Genomic DNA, 22,312 nt, shown 5'->3' with positions numbered 1-22,312 from the left:
TGGCTCTGCTGCCTCATGCCCACCGCAGAGGCAGCGTGGGCTGTGTGAGACTGCCCGCCACGGCCCCCTGGCGGCACTCTCTAGGGCAGAGTTGAATGCTGCCAGGGGTCAGGGTCCACCCCCACCCCCCCACCCCCACCCCCCACCCCCACCCCCACCTCCGCAGATGCCCTTTGACATCTAGACCTCATACATTCCACTCAGCTGGAACTGACTTAGCAAATACTAAGTTGTAAGCTGTCACTCAAACCAGCCAAAAAGTCATCATTCATTATAAATTATTATTGCTTTTGTAGATATTGCCTCTATTATTTTCTAACATTTAGTTTAATGTCTGTTCTCCATTCTAAACAGTAAGCTTCATTCAGGTGGGCCCCCGTCTGTCTTCTCATTTCTCTTCTCCCACTTCCTGGCAGGGCCTGACACATACGTGATGCTACATGAATGAATGAATGAATGAATGAATGAATGAATGAATGAATGAATGAATGGACACAGACTCAGCCTTGTGTTAGATCCTCAGGGGAAAATGTTTCATTGTTTTTGTAAAGTGCCTGATGGTTGGCAAGGAGCTCGCTGGACTGCCTTCCTCTGTAGAATGTGAGGTCTTGGGTCAGGATTTCATCTGTCTTGTTTGCCTCTGTGTCCTCAGGCCTGACATGTAGGAGAAGCTCAGTAGATACTTGTTGAATACACGGCACGGTTTCCTTTGAGCCTCGCAGAGAGCTCCCAAGGGCAGATGCAATTCACTTCTGTTGTGCAGATGGGAAAGTGACACCCAGGAGGCTGGTTGGAAGCTTGCAACTGTCATCCCATCAATAGCTCTGAGAATGCTCATCTCTGCTTTCTCTGCCAATGTTATATATTAGCGGCCCTTTTAAATTAAGAATCCTATGACAGGCTTATTGACCATTTGTATTTCTCCTGTTTATTTCTTATTCATACTTTTAAATCCATTTTTCTATTGGGTTTTCTGTCTTTTATTTTAATAATACATTTTATTTAACCCAACATATCCAAATGTTACCATTTCAATACGTAGCAATATAAAATTATTGAGATACATCTTTAAAAATATTTAGTCTTTGGAATCCACTACAGCATATCTCAATCTGGACATTAAATTTTCATCAAAACAAACCTAGAGACAGAGATCAGATGCTCAAACCTCAGAGGGAAGGTAGGGGAGGGTGGGGGGAAGGGGAAGAGATCAACCAAAGGACTTGTATGCATGCAGATAAGCATAAGCGATGGACGCAGACAACAGTGGGTGAGGGTGAGGGCAGGACTGGGGGAATGGGGGGCGGACAATGGGGGGATAAGGACACATTTGTAATACCTTAATCAATAAAGGAAAAAATTTTCATCAAAAATACTTGGTTTGTATTTGTATTTCATAATATACATTGGAGGAAGTAGATTCACATGCCCAAATTGTTCCAGTTATACTGTGATAGGCAGAATAATGGTCCCCACAGATGCCCATGTCCTGGGAACCTGTGAATGCTGCTATTCAAGAAGGGATAAAGGTTGCAGATGGGAAGGTGCTTAATCAGCTGAACTTATAAATAAATATCTTGGATTATCCAGGTGGGCCAAGTGTGAACACAAGGTGCTAAATAGTGGAAAAGAGACGCAGGAGAAGAAGTCAGAGTCAGAGAGAAATTTCGAATGCAACACTGCTGGCGCTGAAGATGGAGGATGGGGCCAGGAGCCAAAGAATGCAGGAAGTCTGCAGACGTTGGGAAAGGCAGGGAACCATATCTCCCCTGAGCCTCTAGGAGGCACACAGCCCCCCCAGCTCTTGATTGCAGCCCAGTAAGGCTCACTTCAGATGAACATACCCTGTATCAGAATCTATGCTTTTAAAATATTTATAGATCCTGTACCCCAGCAGAAGGCTGGGACCAAAGCCATGCCCTTGACCCATGAGAGGTAGGAGGGATCTGGGTGGCTCTGAAAGCCAGTTCTGAGGGCCCCTTGCAGTGGTGGGGGCCACAGCGGGTTCCTGAGAGAGAGGTGAGCCTGGCTCTCCATGCGGCTTCTTGCACACAAAGCTGTCGGAGTGTGAGGAGCATCACTCACAGCTGGTGCACACCCCAGCTCACCTTGCCGGGCAGGGAGACACGAGGCTGCTTCTCCCACATTCTTCTGCTCATCCAGGCACATGGGATAGTAGTACTGACACCAAAATGTGGGGCGTTTGAGTCCGAGTTCATTGTTCCTCGAAATGGAAGAATGAAGTGGGATCGAAGCTTATTGGGAGAAGCCAGTCCTGGAGAAGGTGCCGGAGCAGCCAGGGTCCAGGGCTTTGCTCCATGTGACAGTGGGTGTTAAAGTCCTTTCGTCCATGTGCTGAGTCCCACACGGCCATGTGGCGCAGGGAGCATGTCCCCTGCCATCAACCCAAGCATCTAGCGTGCAGGGGAGAGAGAGGAGGGAGGCAGCATGCGTTTTTAAATCTAGGAGCAGATGCGTGTCTTGCTAGCTTCTGGTTGGTCTTTCCAAGAATTCAGCCTTAGCCACGTCCTTGGGATTGGTTTATACATCTTATTGCCTTGTGATTGGTTATTCTGTAAGCTGCTTGTCTTAGCAACAATCCATGTATTTTTAAGTTTGCCTCTTGCATGTGCCCCTCTGCCCACACCCAGTTGAGATGCCTTAGTAACTTCACGTACTTGGGTTCCCAGTTTTATTCCACCCCCCCGGCCCTGCCACCCCTAGGGTCCTAGTCCCTGTCTATCTAGCTTCCCTCTGTCTCCTCAGTACCTACCCCCATGGGACCTATAGGAAGATTAAATCCAAGAATTTAGACAAAGAGCCAGGAATATAGTCCAAGTTCCGTAAACAGTAGCTCTGGCTGCTTTTTCATTTAGCTGCAGTACAAAGTGTCGTCGATATCAATATTGTCACTCCCCTTTTACAGATGACAGATATTGAGACACAGAGGGAAAGAAGCATCGTGCCCAGGATTACACAGAGACACCGAAACACAAACACAGGAGACCCATCCCATTAGCCAGGGATGGATCTCGCCCACACCCTCTAGTGAGCATGGTTCTGTCCTGGGCCGCGGTTCTGATCTATCCCCAGTAGCCCACGTTCCCCAGAAGGAAAGTAACTGTTAACTCAGATGCAAGAGTTACTAGCTGGCTCTCTGGCTTATTGCTGTACTTTCTCTAAAGCAAGCAACCACGGGTATTCATGTCATTCGCCTTTATGTTGCTTAAATGAGAACAGGAATGTCCTGTGTCCTTGGGGTGCAAGGTTCCGGCAGCCACGTGGCAGCCGCATGGAGGCTTCAGTCACCCGGTTAAAGCCAGGAATTGCCTGGGAAAGTTGGGGGTGCGGAGAGGAGTGCTCTGTGAGCGTGTATAGTGGGACGGGGGCTGGAGGGCACGTGGAGAAAGCAGGTGGCCACGCCATTCTCCTGGGCAAGTGCAGACACCTCGAAGCTGTTCCCCGCCCAGCAGGGAGCCCTGACACAAAATACTAGCTGGGGTTGGTTAGCAAACACACAGCTTTTCCAGTGTGCCAGGCACTGCTCCCAGGACGTCCCAGGCACTAATTCACTTAATGCTCATAAGAGCCCACAAAGTACTATTTTATTCCTATTTCACAAAGATGGAAATTGGGAGGTTGCTCAGAGAAGTTACGCCATTTGCTTGGGATCATACAACCGGCAAATAGCTGAGCCAGGACTTGAACCCAGGCAGTTAGGTGGTGGGAGTGGAGAGAGTCAAAAAAATGTGTAGTCAAAGCCACACATGGGGTGGTGAAAAGATAATACAATATACAACGATGTCTTATAGAAAGTACACCTGAAACTTATATAATTTTATTAACCAATGTCACCCTAATAAATTTAATAAGTAAATAAAACATTTTAATAAAAAAATGTTTAAAAGCCACACAAAGTCTGAGTTGGGAAATTCTGAGCATGAAAAAAATGAAGAAAGGCCTCAACAGAGATGGGTCACTCACACGGAGAAGGGGCAGCGGAGGCCTGGCCTGGTGGGTGGACACAGGGGGAGTCCCGGTGGTTATCACAGGCAGCACCTCATCTGAGCAGGACTCCTGAGCAGGAATCTGGAGTCTCAACATCCCTGAGGAGTAGAGTTACTGTTACGTGGCAGAGATGTGGAAACTGAGGTTGAGAGAAGCTACATGGTCTGCTTCAGGTTACACAGCCAGGAAGTGCAAGGTTGGACCCGAACCCCGCCTACCCATTCCTACGCCCTGCTCTTTCCAGGCACCTTTCAGCCTTGCTACCTGATTTCAGGCTTAGAGCGTGGGCTGGGCCTCCTTTCCCCTCCTCTCTTTAGTGACTGATCTCTGTGAGGGCTTTCTCCTTTCATTCTTGCTCAGATTTGCCCAACTCAGACTGCGTGTGGCTTTGACTACACATTTTTGGTTCTCTCCATGGCAAACCCTTTTTCAGCTCCATCCCTATGGCCTAACTGGGTTCAAATCCTGGCTCAACTACTTACTGACCCCAGTAATGTACACACACAGGTATACCAGGCACTTGGCACCAGTGTGCTGGGTCCCTGTGTGTCACAGCCGACATCCATTACACAGTGAAATGGTCACCCCTGGCCAGGAGGGGCAGGCTAGAGTTGCACCGATCTGCTGCTCCTTTACCTGAGGTCGCCCAGTTCAGTGTGCCAACCTTTCTATCCCTGACCCTCTTCAACCAGAAAAAGGACATTGGATCAGGGAGCCCTCTGCTTGAGGGGACCCTTCCCCCCCGCCCCCCGCACCTCCAGACATGGGTTTCCCTGCCTCACCAGGGGAGTAACCAGTGGGCAGTGCTGGTGGTGCCTGTGGGCGGAGCCCCTGTGTGCTGCCCACCCCACTGGGGACCGTGCAGGGCGTCTGCGGAGCCTGACACCTGCTTGGAGGAACCCTGCACTCTGCCTGGCACCCAGGCCTACCAGCAGGGCCCCAGCCTCCCTCCCCCGCAGACCTGGCACACAAGTCCTTCCCAGTCCGCTCATGCCACTGTGTCTGTGTTTGTCTCTCTAGGGATTTGTTTCTCTGCAAGGGACGCAGGTGGCCCAGCGTCTTCCTGGCCCTGAGGATGTGGGGAAGCACCTCTTTGAGATCAGCCCAGGTAGGCGGCCTGGGGGCCCCATGGGGGTGTTGCTCTGCCTTGAGCCTGGGAAGGCAGAGCTCCTTCATGAAACTCCATCACTTTTCACAACTCAGAAATTTGGGTCAAATCTAGAGGATGTGGTGAATTGGGGGGAAATTAGAAAATCCATTCATGTGGGTAATTAGCTTTTGATAGATTTTTAAATTCACAGTAAACACAAGGGAAGAAACCAATCAACTGGGGCATCTTAGGGTGAAGGTCCAAACCCCAAGTCCGGGTGATCTGCAAACAGGCGGCGGCAGCAGTTCAGAGCATTAGCAAAGCTGCAGCATGAGTTCCAAACAGAACTGCATGTGTTACGGTTGTTACAGAATTTACCAGGTGGCCGGAAAATACACACAGGAGTACTCGGAGACACAGGAAAACCCATTTATTTCCAGATGTGCTAGTACCGTGACTCAGGGGAGCCTGTTTCCAAATCCTGAGCAAGCCAACATGGAGGAAGCTTCTTCTGTATACCCTTTGGTTTCTTTGTCCCCCAAATAAGGATCAGACTTCCGGACCGTTCTCGGGCTTTGCAAAAAGCCCCGTGTATTGGGATGGGAGCCATGAGACCACACCTAAAGGCCTGGCCCGGCGCCAGCGCTGATAACGCCCTCTAGGGGTTGTGTATGGTTCATGGTTTATAGCCTCTGTGAAATGGGAGTATTTAGGTAAATAGGTCTTGCAAGACCAGATAATTAAGGAAGGGGCAGTGACTAGACTATAAGCCAGTGATGGCGAACCTTTTGAGCTCGGCGTGTCAGCATTTTGAAAAACCCTAACTTAACTCTGGTGCCGTGTCACATATAGAAATTTTTTGATATTTGCAACCATAGTAAAACAAAGGCTTATATTTTTGATATTTATTTTATATATTTAAATGCCATTTAACAAAGAAAAATCAACCAAAAAAATGAATTCGCTTGTCACCTCTGACACCGTGTCATAGGCTCGCCATCACTGCTATAGGCTAACAGGAATGTGCGTTAGGGACACTGATTAACTAGGTACAGAGTCAGGCTGCTGGTCTCCTACATCCTTTCACAAATGCAGTTAATTGTCAGCTAGTAAGAGTGTGCGTTGGAAGGCAGGTTACTGGCATAGATTCAGATTGCTAGCCCCCCAAAAATGTCTCATGTTCACCATCATTGTGAAGGAATAATTAACCAAAGAATTGCTATCATAGTAGAGTCACAAAACCATTCTTTAAGCTCCCTGATTTGAAACGTGACTGTTACTGAGCCCGTAGGTGCCTGAGCGCATCTGCTCAGAGGGACGGACGGTGCAGGCGGGCGTGTGGCGTTCCACCTGACACCCCTCTGGCCTGGGAAGCAGAGCCTGAGCCGCTTCTGAGCCCTTTATAGGAGGCACTGAAGCCGGACAGCCAAAGGGCCCGGACTACTGTCATACTTGAGCCAGTTCATCAGACAGGGTTGGGTCACATATGAACGTTAATTTCAATCCTGCCGGCAGCATGGGAGAGCAGCAGGTCATCCACAAACATCTGCTCTCCATCCTCTATAAGCCAGCTTCTCATGTGGGTACAAGGACAAAGTTCACATCGGGAAGTAGGCAAACGGAATCAGAATGGGTATGAAAAATGGGTATAATGGTTACAGTTTACAGGCAATGCGGCTGGGGGTTTGCAAGGGACTGAGGGATTGCAAAGGGCTGGCCCCTCTGGTTTCTGCAACAAGGTTGTTAGTCTTTCCCTGATACTAGGCAGCTCCCGGATGGGGAGGATGGGCTGCACTTCCAGGTGAGCTCCCAGGTCCCACCTGCAACTCCCAGCAGGTTAGAAAGTGCCTTCTTGAACACTAGATTGCCCAAGGAAGTCATTTTGACTGCTTTTTACTTTCAATTAGAAAAACAATTATGTATATAAGGACACAATGTCTTAGAATTTTGTGACTTTTTGTACAACATATAAATGCGTTTATTAATAATTGTAGTTACCTCCCCCTCCTTCATTTCCGGTATATATATATGTGTTATACCTATATTGCCCAAAAGCAGTCATTTTGACTGCTTGGGGAAATTTTAAATAATCAAATGACTCTTATTATTGAATTGAGTAAATTTCTTATATGACCAGTTCGGCTCTGTATTGAAATAACAGTTTTCATTTTTTTTTCGATTACCGTCACATGATAACATACAAGTACATGATAAATTGTCGATACTTGATAAATTGCAGTTGCTCAATAAGCTAAACTAGCACTTGTTATTCGAATCTTTATGCAGTGATACTTGTTCTAATAAGTTGTCTATTTTATTTCTTTTGCGCCCTAAATTCATGAAAGAAATGTCGAATAGAAGTGAGTTATCGGAAAAGCTAAGGATCATAAGTGAAGAGTGCTCCGATATTATTCTTTCACAATGCAGTCATTCTGACTGCTTTTGGGCAGTATAGGTATATACTAAGTTTCAGTCTTTCTAGTGTTAATCAAAACAAAACAATCCCGGTTAACAGCATGGGCAATATTTCTTACAATTATAGCTGGTCCCATATTCTATTTCTGCCCCTAACAGCACCACCCGCAGAGCATGGAGAAGGGAGCAGTCAGGGTGTGCTGCGAGCGGGCTGCTGCTGGGCACCGGGACTCAGTTCCAGCGGGCACTGTGGAGACGGTGGGGAACAGGCCTCAAAGATGTCTCACTCGCCAGGGAGTGAGGAGGCAGGGTGTACAGCAGCCATGCCTGCGAGCTGCTCCCTGGGGAGCTGATGCTGGCACATCAGGCTGCGCTGCAGGGATGGCTCCCTAGGGACAGAGAAGGCCTTCGGGGAGAGCGGCAAGGCTTGAGGAGGCCACCCACGTGGATGGGAACAGTGTGCCTGACGTCTGGAGTCCCATCCACCAGTGTGTCCATGGGAGACATTCCTCTGGGAAGTGGTGGCTGTGAACTGACTATGCCAGGCCTCCCTGGGGTCTTGGAGCAGCATGGGCACCCAACCATCGGACAAGGTGACTGGAACAGTGAGGATCACCCTAGGCTCAGGCCAGCCGGCAGCAAGCAGCCCGCTGGGAGCCCAGGAGTGAATGTGAGCCGGGCAGGCAGCGTTGGCCTCTGTCTGTCCATCCTGGGGCCCCAGGAGGCACCAGCTGGAGCTGAAGGGCAGGGAGAGCCTCCTGCTGTGGCCCTGCATGGAGGTCCCTCAGCCCGGTTCCATTAGGCATTCCACCCACTGCCAGTGCCAGGGAGGTGGCGGCAGAGCGATCCCAGTAGGTGGGGGACGAGGCTCAGTTGACTGTAGACCATGAGTGAAGGCTTCTGCAGAGAAGACAGAGAAGAAAGGACAGTGAGTGGGCAGGGCCCTGCTGTTAGGGTTGCTGAAGGAGGGATGCATGAGGCCAGTGTGGTGAGGGATTATAAATGTATCAGGTCATCTGGATACCAGATGGGCTGAGCCCCCAAAGGGCACCAGCACCCAGGGACAGGGAGTCAGAGGTTTTAAAGGACTCTAGGCAGGCTTTTTCTGGGCGGAGAATTCTCTGGGCAGGTCTGGATCCTGGGAAGGTGGGAGGGGGGAGATAATGGTGTTAGTAAGTGGAATGTGGTCTGAGCGCCTAAAGGTCAGTTCCCAGGGGAGGGGTATCAATTATTTGATCAAAGCTAACGCCTGCCATCCCAGGGCGGGGGCCCTGGGCACAGGGAGGGAGGGGCTGGGCGAGGGGCCCTGAGGCCGGAGAAGGAAAAGGTGGAAGTCAACAGAGCCCCGCCATATATTCAGAAAGGCACTGAGCATGTGCCAAGGACCAGACAGGGAAAGTCTCCACGGTGCCCGCTCCTCAGCTGGGTCAGAACTATTTACAAGGATTTCCTGACTGGTGGGGGGTCGGGGGAGACCCACCATAAGGTAACGGTCACAGGTCCCAGGAACTAGGACAAGACCTCTCTTGTGAGCCTTCATTTTGCCTCCCGCAGTCCTCAGAACACCCATAAGGCCGTGGCTCTTCATGGAAAGGGGCACTGGAGGTTCGAAAGGACACAGAGCCAGGTGGTGGTAGGTTCAAGGCTTGGACCCAGGCCGTCTGGCTTCCAAAGCCACACCCGTGAGCTGCCCGCCACACAGGCACCTGGCCGGGTGTTAGCGCCTCAGCCACCTGGGCCTGGGAGGCCGGGATGCGGTTGTAGGAAGGAGAGCTCCCTTTGTATCCAGCACAGCAGTTAGGCACCAGGCTCTGACAGGCTCCAGGACTGCCGTCCTCTTCCCCTTTGCACAGGCCTGAAGGCCTGCGGGAGGGGGCGCAGCAGCTGGAGGCTGCCCAGGGAAAGTGGCCTGGTGTGGGCAGTGAGGGAGGGTACAGTCGGCGTTGGGGAGCCCTAAGGGAGGAAGACGCCATCACCTCCCCTGGACTCATCCGGCTGGGGAAGGTCAGTGGGGCAGATTTGCACCCGATACCCAGGGCGGGGAAGCTTGACAACTCTTGAAAATGAGGCAGAAACCCAAGTATGATAACACGTAAATCAACTAGACGAATTTTCAGTCACAGTCCTATTTGTGCTCTTCGGCAGTATAAAAATATTGCAGTTTTTCATCAGGTAGAATAAAAATGAGGGAAAGTTAGGTTGTGAGTGCCATCTAGTGGAGAGACCTACCAATTCCAGGCCAGGCCTGCTCCTGCCGGCCCTGAGGCCCTAACCATTCCTGCCAGGCCTTACCTCTGAGGCTGGCGAGGCGCCCACCATCCCTAAGCCAGCTCCTGCTGCAGAACCGCCCCCCGCCCCTCCGCCCACACCCGGCGCTGGCTCTGGGGCAGGCCCCCAGCAGCAGCCGGGATTCCAGGACCTGAGTCACATTCCCACCTGGGCCTCATCCCTGGCCTGGGCAGTCAGCTGCCTGCTGTGCTTTTGTGATTTACAAGAAGAAGTATGTATTTGGTCTCCATTCTGGCTCCTGATGGAGCTCCTGACAGCCTGGGCATTCCTACCTGATGGAGTGATCAGCTGTCCTTTGTCCTGTGAATGAGGTGACCTTTGGAAGCACCTGAGGATGGGGCTGGTTGCCAGAGGAACCAACCTTGTGGTGAGAGGATTGGAACTTTCAGTCCCTCGCCTCACAAAGCCCCTAAACATCCGGAGGAAGAGCTGCTGCGGGAGCTCCTGGGTGGAAAGTCCTGGGGAGAGTGGCCGGCTCAGAGAGTCCAGTAGTCTGCGGCCCTTCCCACACGCCTTAGCCTAGCCCTCTCCCATCTGGCTGTTCTGAGGTATATCCTCGTATAATGAACCCATAGTCTAGAGGGTGAAATAGCAAATCGATCAATCCGAGGGGGTCCTTGGAAGCTGCAAGTTGGTCAGAAGCACAGGTGACAACCTGGACTTGTGATTGGCGGGGCGGGGGGGCGGGGGGGAGAACAGTCTTCTAGGACTGAACCCTTAACCTGGGGAATCTGACGCTATCTTCATGTATAGTGACTTTTTAAAAATTATCTTTATTAACTTATATGCGTATATGCATAGCCCATGGACACAGACAACAGAGTGGTGAAGGCCTGGGATGGGCAGGTGCCAGGTGGAGGGGGTCAGTGGGAAAAAACAAGCAAACAAACAAAGGGGACATCTATAATACTTCCAACAGTAAAGATGAATTTTAAAAAAAGAATGTGAAAAAAATAAAGTGTATAATTTTTTAATTTTTTTATCTTTATTATTGAAAGTATTACAGATGTCCCCTTTGCCTCCATTAGCCCCCTCCACCCCTCTCCACCCCCTCCCCAGGCCTCCACCCCACTGTTGTCTGTCCATGGACCATGCATATATGCATCTAAATTCTTTGGTTGATCTCTTCCCACTTGCCACCACCACCTTCCCTCTGAGATTCCACAGTCTGTTCTATGCGTCAATGTCTCTGGTTCTATTTTGTTTACCAGTGTATTTTTTTCATTAGATTCCACATATGAGTGAGATCATGTGATACTTGTCTTCCTCACATTGACTTATTTCACTCAGCGTAATACCTCCCAGGTCCCTCCATGCCGTCTCAAAGGGTAAGAGATCCTTCTTCTTTACTGCTGCATAGTTTTCCATGGTGTAGATGTACCACAGCTTTTTATCCACTGGTTTACTGATTGGCACTTGGGCTGTTTCCAGATCTCAGCTATTGCAAATTGTGATGCGATGAACTTAGGGGTGAATACATTCTTTCTGATTAGTGTTTCAGGCTTCGTAGAATATATTCCTATAAGTGGGATCACTGGGTCAAATGGCAGTTCCATTTTTCATTTTTTGAGGAAATTCCATACTGTATTCCATAATGGCTGCACCAGTCTGCATTCCCACCCGCAGTGCACTGGGGTTCCTTTCTCTACAGTGATTCCCTACAGCGCTGCGAGAATGTTTAAAACATGCAGCACCTGAATGCAGCAGTCAGGGGCACGGACCTCTTTTCCCTTAGACCAGGGGTGGGGAACCTTTTCTCTAACAAGGGCCATTTGAATGTTTATAACATCAATTCGCGAGCCATAAAAATTACCAGCTTAACAATCAGCCTGCTCTATTTGGTCAAACATTTAATGAACTCAGCCCTAATGCCTGAGCCAGACCAAATGATCTCCTGGGCCCTCGGGCAGACGCCCCCACCCCTGACTTCGAATGTCAAATTAAAAAATGGCAACAGCCACACAATAGCCATCCAGTGTGGATGGATCAAAATTATACCTATTATTTCTGTCAGATCGGCAACAAATATATTTTGGGTGTGCTGCAGAATTTTAGTAATTGGTTTATGTGCCGTGAGAGGGAAAAGGTTGGAAATGGCGGTTCCTGTAGATAGAACTGAGTTGAACTGTCGGACAGCTGGTGTCTGGGAGCTGCTTGGTGGTGTGGGAAAAATCAACACGCGTTGTGCTTGGTGAGCAGCTTTACCTGGCAAACACCGCCCACTCCAGCCTTCTACAGCTCTTTTCCTTGCAGACTCGATCCTCTTGGCCTCCCAGGCACTCACTGCTTGGCAGTGCCAGCATCTGGCCACAGGCCCGGCGTAGGTCTTCCTCTGAATCCCCGGGGACGGACAGGCAGGGCGTGGAGAGACCTGCTCAGCACTCTGGACGGAAAGCGCTGCTAACCCGTGAGGTGCTTGTGTCTGAAGGGAAGAAGCAGGCAATCAATAGAGCAGAGTAAGTCACTGCTGACATCCCACGTGCAGTGCCCGCACCGTGCCCCCAGGGAAGCAGGCAGTTCACCACCGGGAGCCAGGGCCCTCAGTCTTTCTGGGGAGCAGCCTCCTCCAGTGCTGGGCGTCTTTCAAGGTCCCCATGCAGGTAGCAGAAGCCCCCTCTGGCCAACTCGGGTGAAGGGGCGTGGCCAGCGGCTGCGCCAGCCGAGTCATGGGAGCTGGAGAGCTGAGTGTGGAAGGGGCAGGTGCCAGGGTTGAGTCCTGCCTGACCTTCAGTCCTGGCCTCACTCGTCGGGGTCCCAAGTCTCATGGCGTGTTTAGGCCGCATGCTCGCCCCTGGCAACGCCGGGCTGCTGAGGACAGGCCTGCTCACTCTGGTGGCTGGACAGGCCCTGCCACCCAGGCGGCTGACAGTGGAAGCAGGAGCCCAGAGGTACATGGTGCCTTCAGGGAGGGCGGGAGAGGCAGATGGGGTCTCCATCAATGTGCAGACCCCAGGCGCAGTCTGAGGTCCTGCTTCTGCCAGGCCAAGGGCCAGGTTGCTGGCCTTGCCACGACCACAGCCAGCCCGGCCCCGGCTGGCATCTTCCCAGCAGCCTCCTCCAGGGAAGCACCCAGTTCGGAGGACCTTGCTGTCCACCAGGCTCCGGGCTGACTCCCTCCCTGAGCTGCTGGGGCCTCCACCTGCTCCCCAGCACCTGGTGGGCACCTGCCACAGTAGGAGATGAGCATGGCACAGCCAAGCAAGCAGTGGCACCCCAGGGAGACAGGGAGACGGGCACTTGTACCCAGGGAGCAGGATGCGGATGCTCCTGGGCAGGACGGGTCTGCACGCAGATGGAAGGCTCTAGAGAGGAAGTCAGAGCAAGGCCGGCCCGGCTCCCTGTTCGCCCCTGTTTTCTGTGAGAGTCCGGGAACCCGACAGGAGCTCGGCCCTGCCCGGGACAGGCCATGCCCGCGCCGAGCGGCCTCAGCTTTTGTAAACTGGGATGGGGACAGAACAGCTGCCTGGAGAGGGAGGAGGCAGGAGACCCGTGGCCTGGCTCATGCTGGTATACCCCTCTCTGCAGTCTCTGCTGAGCGCTATTCTGGATAATAACAGTGACTGCTTAGCTGTTACCTGTAAGTAAACAATCCCAACACCCCCTGGTAAGTGCTCACACAGAGGTGTCCCTAGGGTGAGGCCTGGGGGGTGGGGGGAGGGGCGGGAGGTGCTTGCCTGGGTGGTTAGGGAGGGTTTGTTTCACTAAGCCTTGATAGGAAAGTAAAAATTACCCAGATGGGCGAGCAGGAGAGGGCACGCCCAGGCGCTCCAGAAGAGGGGGCAGAGTTCACAGGGGCAGAGCCCTTGAGAGGCAAGGGGCACAGGAGATGCGGGAGACGGGAGCGGAGGGCCAGGGTGGGAGGGCGGGTAGGGGCCAGGGTGGGAGGGTTGGCAGGGGCCAGGGTGGGAGGGCGGGCAGGGGCCAGGGTGGGAGGGCTGGCAGGGGCCAGGTCCCACAGGGCCTGGATGTGGGCAGAGGCTTGGGCTTCCGCTGTTGGAACCGTTGGCTGGCAGGAGGGATGGTTAAAACCCAAACTGGCTGTTGGGAGGACCCGGGCAGTGATGGGGATTGCACGGGTGGGCAGGAGGCGTGCTCAGCTCTGCCACCCTCAGCTGTGCCCCTCCCTCTCCCCAGTGAGTATCCACCTGAGAGGCCTGTCTGCCCTTTAGATGGAGTTTGTCCTGCGTTCGGCCAGAATCCCCTTCTCCCGATTGTCCCATTCCACCCAACTCTCTTTCCCAGGTTATGTCACTCAACTGATCCCGCGATAAGGGTTTGAGTCTCTGAGCCCTAATGTTGTCGATAATAAAAACTCAAAATCATAGACGGCTAGAAAATGATAGGCACTGTGTTTGGGCCGAACCCGGTGATGCCCCAGTTAGTGGTCACGTGGGGTTGGGCTTGAGGGCGAGGTGTCAGTCCCACTGTCGTCCCGGGGCTGGGTCCCGGCTTTCACCCATAAAACGGCCCAACGTGAGCAATAAGCAGGCACCGTGCTTGGCATGTGGTTTGCATGAGTAACTGCAGTTGCCACAGCAAACTAACCCAGGAATGCAGGTATTGATCCCCTGGGTTTTTAAAATATCAACGTTATCAATATTTCCCTTTAAAAGATATGCAGAAAAGTAAAAATTTTAAATTCAGTGAGCTAAATATTCTACACATTTCAAATAAAGCTGTGTGCATATTAAAAGCATGAAGTGAAAACATAGCCTATGACATAGAAACATTAAAAGTATTACCTTCTGTGCTCCGCACATGCGCTAAAATCAGAACGACAGAGAGGGCGGGCGCGGCCTGCGCGAGGACGCCATGCGGCTGGTGGCGCGTTCCTGTTGTGCAGGGACCTCACGCCCTCACCGGCTCAGAGGGAACAGGGAGCCAGAGCACCTCGCGTGGCACCCACTAGCGAAGTCGTGGCCACTTCACTGCGAGGTTGTTTACGCACCCTTCTCATAGGATTACTAGCAGGTGATAGTAATAAAATATGACTTAAAATAACAAGCCAAGCCCTATAAAACAAAGAAAAATTTAATAATGAACACTTGAAATAATCGTTTTTTAATGTTATTTTTTAATACTGAGTGCATTTTTGTGCTCATTTTTTCTAGATGCTATAAAAACTTACCCTATGCTGCTGGAAAGATTCTCCTGAGCTGAATCCCTAGCTAACTCCAAATATTACCCTTTAAGTTCTTCATCTTCAAAAGGCCCCAGTTCTTGTTCGGTACTTTAGGGGTTTTTCTTTCCTCCTTTTTTGTTGTTGGCAGGGACTGACTACCTCCTTAGGGGGGAGGAAGCCAGCATCTTTTCATTAGTCATGAGCTCTGGGTTGATTTGAACCAGTTTCCAGCTCCTCCCCTCCTCTCCTGGGCAGGGGGAGGTCCCGGCAGGTCCCCTGGAACACTTCCCTGGCCGTTGTGTTTGAATTCCCCGGTTTGAAAAGTCTCTGAACCACAAAAGGGATTTAGGTTAAGACAGAGGCCCCTGGGCTCGCTGCCCTGGGCTACGAGGAGTAGAAACCACTTTGCAACAAGTCCTCCTCTACGGGATCCTCACATCTACTGTAGCGGGTCCTTGAGTGTAAATAATTCATATTTAAAAATATAAATCACCAAAACACCTGAAATTTAGCATTTTTTAAAAAACACATTATTCTGCCCCTGGCTGGTCTAGCTCAGTTGGTTGAGCGTCATCCCATACACTAGAACAGCGGTTCTCAACCTGTGGGTCGCGACCCCTTTGGGGGTCAAAGGACCCTTTCACAGGGGTCACCTAAGACCATCGGAAAACCCACATATAATTACATATTGTTTTTGTGATTAATCACTATGCTTTAATTATGTTCAATTTATAACAATGAAATTGAGGGTCACCACAACATGAGGAACTGTATTAAAGGGTCGCGGCATTAGGAAGGTTGAGAACCACTGCACTAGAAGGTCTCTGGTTCAATTCCCGGTCAGGGCACATAGCCAGGTTGTGGGCTAGATCCCTGGTGGTGTGTGTGTGTGTGTGTGTGTGAGGAGAGGGGAGAAACGGCGGGGGGGGGGGGGGGGGGGGAGTGTAGGAGGCAACCGATCTCACATTGATATTTTTGTCTCTCCCTCTCCTTTCCTCTGTCTCTAAAAATCAATAAAACCATTCTTTACAAGTAAATAAATAGCTAAAAGCACATTCTTCTGGAATAGAGAATGTTAAAAACTGGCGTTCTCATTGGTCAAGTGCACCAGATGTGGACATTCTCCTGAAGGTCAGAGACACCTCTGGGTCAGGTCACAGGTCTCCCTGCGGCTCGTCCCTCTGTCCGCTGAGCTTGGGAGGAAACAGCTGAGGAGGTGGCTGGGAAGGAGGGAGGTCGCGGCCGCATTGAATAAAGTTCGCCCACAGTGGATGCGCACTGGGAGCCTCAGGGTGGCCTGGTTTGGAAATGAGGTCTTCGCCGTGCAGTTGTTAAAGTGAGGTCTGGAAGGGGTGGACCTGCATGCAGTGCCCGGTGTCATGTAAGAGGGGGGAAATGTGGACACACAGGACCCTGTGGAGGTGGAGACAGAGATGGGAGTGAGGTGGGTCCAAGGGAAAGAATGCCTGGTTTCCCACAACACGGGAGCCGGCGGAGACACCCGGAGGGGAGCCCGGAGCCTCAGGGGGAGCAGCCTGCCCACAGCTTGCGCTGGCTCTTGGCCGCCACACTCCGGAGAACAAGCCTTGTTGTTCAAGCCCCGGTGTGTGGCAGTTGGTATGGCGCCAAGAAAAGGGCATTTGTCAAGTGGGAAGCCACCTGCAGGGCCTCTGGCCCTTCACAGCAGGGTGCCACCCTCTCTGACCTTGGGATCCAGCCCACAGGCTGAAACCAGAAGACCTGGCTCCTCTTCTTCCCCTCGTCCCCTGGAGGCCCCCATCTTCCTGCACCCTGCCCTGCCCAGGCCGTGCTGCTCCTGCTGGCCCACCATTCCCAGTGCCGCCTGCGGTGCAGTGGGAGGAACAGAGTGCAGGCGGCTGAGACGCAGGAGGACCTGGCTTTTCCTGGCTGTGCACTCTGCCTTGGAAGTCACCTCGTCTTCCTGCGCCCCAGGGATGGTGACAAGCATGGCCTTTTGGGCCTTGGCAGGGATGGCGAGACACAGCAGTGCCTGGTACAACGCAGGTGCTCAGTACATGTGAGAACCAACAGAGTAGGCATGATGGAGAATACCCGCATCATGGAGGGCCCGCCTTTTCCGACCCGCCTGGGGCCAGGCAGGAGTGGGGGGCAGGTTGGAGTGGGGGGGGCGGGCCAGGCTGCCACATGCCCACAATGGGCAGCGCCTTCCTCTGAAAGGAAGAAGCCCCCAGTCAGCACCACTCCTCACCAGCCCAGGGGTAGAGGGGTGTCCGGCAGGGGCTCCAGTCTGTGGCACCCAAACATAACTGTTGAAGGAATCGTGTTGGAGAAGGGAAGAACTGTCTGCCAGGTGTGGACATGCCGTCAGCCCAGCCCTGGGAGAGCCGCACAGAGGCATGTGCAGAGCCGGCTGCTCCTTCCTGTTCTTTCTGAATTGAGAGAAGCTGACCTCTGTTCTGAGAAGGGTCCTCATGGACATGCAAATGCCAGCCAATCCGCAGCGGCGCCCTGGGACCCCTGTGCAGCAGGACCTGTGGTGGCGGGTGGTGGTGGGCTCTGTTTTGGGCACCTGAGTGGCTTGGCAAAGAGTGTGCCCTTCGTTGGCTTGCCACTGACGGGGGATATGTCAGGTGAGTTGAGGAAGGAGGAGATGTTGATGGGCTGACTGTCCCACAGAGCCCAAGCGCTCTGGAAGCTTCGAGGTGGGCACACCGGCACAGTGTCCTCACACCTTTTGACAAGAGATAAGCATCACATCGCACCCCAGGACACAGGCACACACTGAAGCAAGGGTTCTGAGATGCTACTGCTTCTGCAAGAGGCACCCACTGGCATTTTCTAGTCTGTGATTCCACCTCATTTTTAAAAACACGGGTGGAGGCCCACTGAGTTGCGCTCATGACCCCTAGTGGGTTGGAGTCCGTAGTCTGAACAATGCATCTTGGCATTCGGTGTTCGGATGCCTGTTGGGTGGCTCAGGGAGCACGAGGGAGGCCGTGGAAGCAGAGCCCTGGGGGTTAGTGAGCCGCCTGGTCCTGGAACGGGAGGTGAGGAGCAGTGGTCCTCGGGAGTTGTCAGACGTGAGACTGAGGTCTGGCCAGGCCAGTTGAAGCCAGCTCACCCCTAAATCGTGTATGTCTGTGTGTGCACATACCCGTGGTGATCTGACGGCACGGGGGGCGGAGCGGGGGGGCGCCCAGAGCGTATGGACCCTCTCCCCAAGCAGGAAGCCATGTGCTGTTGGGGCTGTCCCTGGGAGATTTGGTGGCCCTCTCCGTTCCCATGGGGCTATTTCCAGGGTACCCAGCAGCCCATTCCTACGGAGCTGTAATCTCATGCCACTACCAAGGCCAGCACCCACCATCCAGGGCAGCCAGCACCCTGTGGGAGTGACAGGGGAGGGAATCCACAGTCCTACCCAGCCCTGCCTTAGGTGGCAGGGTGCCCTCCACACAGCAGAAGGCTGAGGCCTGGGCAGAACTCCCTGGAGGGGCTGCTGCTTCCACAGCAAAACCCTGGGAGCAGGACGTCGCCCACCCGGGCACCTGCGCTCTGTCATGGCCAAGGCCAGCCTCTGTTCAGCAGGCTGCTGGCGTTAGGACGGGAGAGAAGTGGCCTGGGTACTTGCTCACCAGACGCGGAAGCGGGGCGTGTGTTCTGCAGGTTCTCCTTCCACCGCTAGGTGGCGGCACACGCTCCTGCCCTCCTCCGCAGGCTGGAAGGCTGGAATCTCGCCCGCACTGCCAGAGGGGAAGAGGGCTCCACTCTTCCATTTGAAGGTGGGTGGTGGGCACGGCTGGCCCTCCCCAGCGGGCCTGGGGAGTGGCAATGAGGTCACAGCTCTGGGAATGGGCCCGCTGCCCACCACCGCACCCCTGGCCCCAGCTCCCCGGGGGAAGGGAAGGCTGTGGGAACTGTGTCAAGCCCTTTCTAGCTGTTAGTCCCACCTACCCTCACGCTTCAGGACCCGCAGCCCGTCGTGGCCCCATGGAGGACAGGAGCTGTCAAGATGGAGGAAACTGGGATTCAGTTCAAACAGCTTTGGAGCTGGTTTCAGCCAAGGCAGTATGTGGCCAACCACGCGCCTGAGCATCCAGCCCGCCACCCCTCACGGCAGCTCATCCCCTGAGCCCAGGGGGCAGCCACACTGGCTCCTCTCCCTGTGGCTGGACGGACCACTCCATTCCCCAGACTCCCCACAGTGGGACAGGCGCGGGCTGAACGGTGGGCCGCGGAATGCGGTGGCAGAACGGGCACGGAAGAAGGGACAGCTGAGCACGCGGAGGCGTCAGGAAAGAACCTTTATTCAAAGCAGCGCTGCTAGCGCAGGGGATTCAAAGCTCCAAAGCCTGAACAACGCGCACGATGAGACTTCTCCTTACATGCATCCCTAAGTTTCTCTGTTCCCTGACTACGGGGCTGCTGTGGCGGGCTTTCACCGCCCCTCCTGAGTCAGTCAGAGGGGGAATTGAGATTGTATCTAAATGCCTGACTGGCACCAGTGACCTCCCTCTAGCTAAGCCGTTACATCCTTGGTTTATGGCCCTTGTAAATTGGGAGTATTTAGGTAAACAGGCCTGCAAGACCAGATAATTAAGGAAGGTGCAGTGACTTGATGATAGGCTGACAAGAATGTGCATCCGGGTACTGATTAACTAGGTACAGAGTCAGGCTGCTAGCCACCTACATTCTTTCGCAGTGGGAGAGCTGACGGAGGCAGTCAGAGCCCCTAAAACTCCGAGGTCCCCTGATCCCTCTCCCCTCTGACAAAGCAGATGGGAGGACTCAGAGGAAGACACGGAGGCCCTCGGAGCAGCCTGAGTCCTTGCGTGACCTTGTGGAGCAGAGGCCTCTCCCTCCTCCTCCTCTTTTTAGGCTGACCTGCATGAGAGGTGACATGAGCAAGAAAGAATCCTTACAGGGTTAAGCCCTGAGCTTTGCAGTTTGCTACACAGCGAGCACTAACGAGCTGATTAATGTGCCTGTTTCCTTATCTGTGACGTGGGGGTGTCAACACTCAGTCTGTGAGATACATGTATGTAAGTGTATGTACGTAAACACCACACCTGGGTGCTGGCACATTGCAAATCAGACTCACTGAGTAACTGTGGTCCCTGGCGCTGTCGGCAGCTGCGGCACCAATGGTGACGATGGGAAGGACTGGGTAACCCCCAGTTCACAGTGCTGAGTCCCCAGCCGCGTGGGTCTTGTCTTCTGTGGCGCACAAGGATGCTGGGCGCCTTCAAAGGGGTGCAGGTCCTGTCTATGCAAACGCTTTGCCCCTGGATTTTTGCCGTGACTGCTGGACGTACCACCAGGGCAGTATTTGTAGGAGGACTGCTGAGCTGGGGTCACACACTGATACGAGAGGTCAGACACCTCAGTTCAAACCCCGTATCTCCCACTTCCTAGCTGTGGGACCCAGGGGAGTCACTTAGCAGAGCTGTGCCTCCCTTTCCCAATCAGGGGTCATAATCGGGCTCCCTTCCTCCCCACTGACTGATCCCTCTTGTGCGGCTGGTGGGTTAATACATGTAGAATTCTCAGAATAGTGCTCGGCACACAGTAGGCGCTCAATCTGTGCTGCTCTTATTACTGGAGCCAGTTTCCCGCTCGGTCAAGCAGCTGGGACCTTTCCTGCCCCTGTGGTGCCTGGAAGGCCTGATGCCACCCCAGCCGCTGGGAAGTGCCCACCACCCTTCAGAAGTCGCTGCTGCAGCAGCCCAGTGCCTGCTGGGCAAGGAGCAAAAGTCCTCAGGGCCATGGCCGTGGCGCCTGCTCTTTCCCAGGCCGCAGGCCTCCTGGGGCGAGGGAGGAAAGAAGGGCCAGTGGAAAGAGCAGGTGGGGGCCAGGGGGAGGGGAGACTTTGGGAAAGGACAATGGGTGTGTAAAATCTCTCTCTGGGCAGTCGAGCCAAGTTCAATGGCTTCAGGCCACATGAACAGCAAGAAAAATGTGGCCCAGGAATTTCTCCCCAACGATTCCCCTTGTCTTTCTCTGTGGGAATTTGGAGCTGCAGACACATTCCTTCCATGAGTAACGGCCACAGCAGCCGGAGGCCCGTTGGCCCGAGCTGGGGAACGGCTAGGGCTCTGCCCCCTGTGCCTCCTCCCAGAGGAGGGGAGAAGGGCTCTCGCTGGCAGACCTCAGGGCCTGCTCTGCCGGCCTGTCCCCTCCAGCACTGCAGGCCTCTCTCCAGAGCCATCTGTGCAGACTGTGTGTGGAGTTGCTTCTCCCCGTCTGTCACCAGAAGTGGAAACCAGGCATCTCAGAGATGAGAGCTCACTCTTTTCTGAGCCAAGTACTTCCAAATGCTCTATAATTCTCCCAGCCAGAGGGCTGCCAACCAGGTACAGCCCACAGGCCAAGTCTGGCTAACTACCTGCTTTGGTAAATAAAGTTCATTGAAATACAGCCCGATGCACTGTACTGTCTGAGACTAATTTCATGGTACAGGGGCCGAGTTGGGTAGCTGACTATACTGCTATCGGCCCCTTAGGAAAAAGTAACCAGCTCCTGTTTTAGAATAGAATGTATTACATTCACTTATTTACTTAGACCTCATACTCCTATGTTACTCCACCAAATATTTGAAATGTCTTCTAGTGAGAACACTTAGAATGAAATAAAGATAATACAATGGTAATTAAAAAATTAAGGACCTGGCCCTAGTCGGTTTGGCTCAGTGGATAGAACGTCAGTCTGCAGACGGAAAGGTCCCGGGTTTGATTCCGGTCAAGGGCATGTACCTTGGTTGAAGGCTCCTCCCTGGCCCCCGCTCTGGTTGGGTTTGTGCAGAAGGCAACCAATTAATGTATCTCTCTCACATCAATGTTTCTCACTGGCTTTCCCTCTCCCTTCCACTTTCTCTAAAAATCGATGGAAAAATATCCTCCGGGAGGATTAAAAAATAAAATAATAAAAAAATTAAGGACCTGAGACAAATGCAAATAAAAGTAGAAAAGCAAAATCAGGAAGCAAAGCACAAATATGAAGGCATACTTCAGGATCTTCACACTTGCCAAAGTCAAACTTTAAATTTGCCTTGAGCTTCCTGGTAGCCAATGGAAAAAGGGAAATGTGCCTCAAGTCTCATTAAGAGAAAGAGAAAGTCCTTATGGGATTCATAGCCTTTTCCAGCAAAAGCAGTGTGGGCTTATTTCAGACTCTACCTTTCCCAATGTCATATACTTCATAAAAAAAATCAAACAATGAGTGTGTAAAGTGAATAACAACTACAATACTTGATGAGGGAGAGGGGTTGATGAAATCAGTTGGTTTTCAAGGTAGTAAAAGTGCACAGAACATTTTGAGAGGTGGCAGAGAGGCCTCCTTTTTGTTGATCATTTCTGCAGGTCTACTTGTTTCAGAGTGAAAACTGAAGTTGACTGGACGTAGCCCCAACT

At 52.6% G+C, this 22,312-nt stretch overlaps 1 protein-coding gene across 7 annotated transcripts in view; it reads left to right on the top strand.

Annotated features, from left to right (window-relative positions):
• Positions 1 to 22,312, top strand: part of ARHGAP22 (Rho GTPase activating protein 22) — a 162,695-nt gene that overhangs the window by 65,177 nt on the left and 75,206 nt on the right. For all 7 annotated transcript variants that reach the window (XR_004975212.1, XM_036355992.1, XM_036355993.1 and 4 more), the window contains exon 3: positions 5,029 to 5,116. Coding sequence is in view for 6 of the 7 variants with exons in the window: in XM_036355992.1 (XP_036211885.1) it covers positions 5,029 to 5,116 (88 nt within the window). In the remaining variant the exon portion in view is untranslated. The remainder of the gene's footprint in view (positions 1 to 5,028; positions 5,117 to 22,312) is intronic.

This window comes from Myotis myotis, unplaced genomic scaffold (genome assembly GCF_014108235.1).
Source record: "Myotis myotis isolate mMyoMyo1 unplaced genomic scaffold, mMyoMyo1.p scaffold_m19_p_24, whole genome shotgun sequence".
Lineage (NCBI taxonomy): Eukaryota > Metazoa > Chordata > Mammalia > Chiroptera > Vespertilionidae > Myotis > Myotis myotis.
Note: the sequence above shows the minus strand (reverse complement) of the source record. Positions and strands in the feature narration are given on the sequence as shown.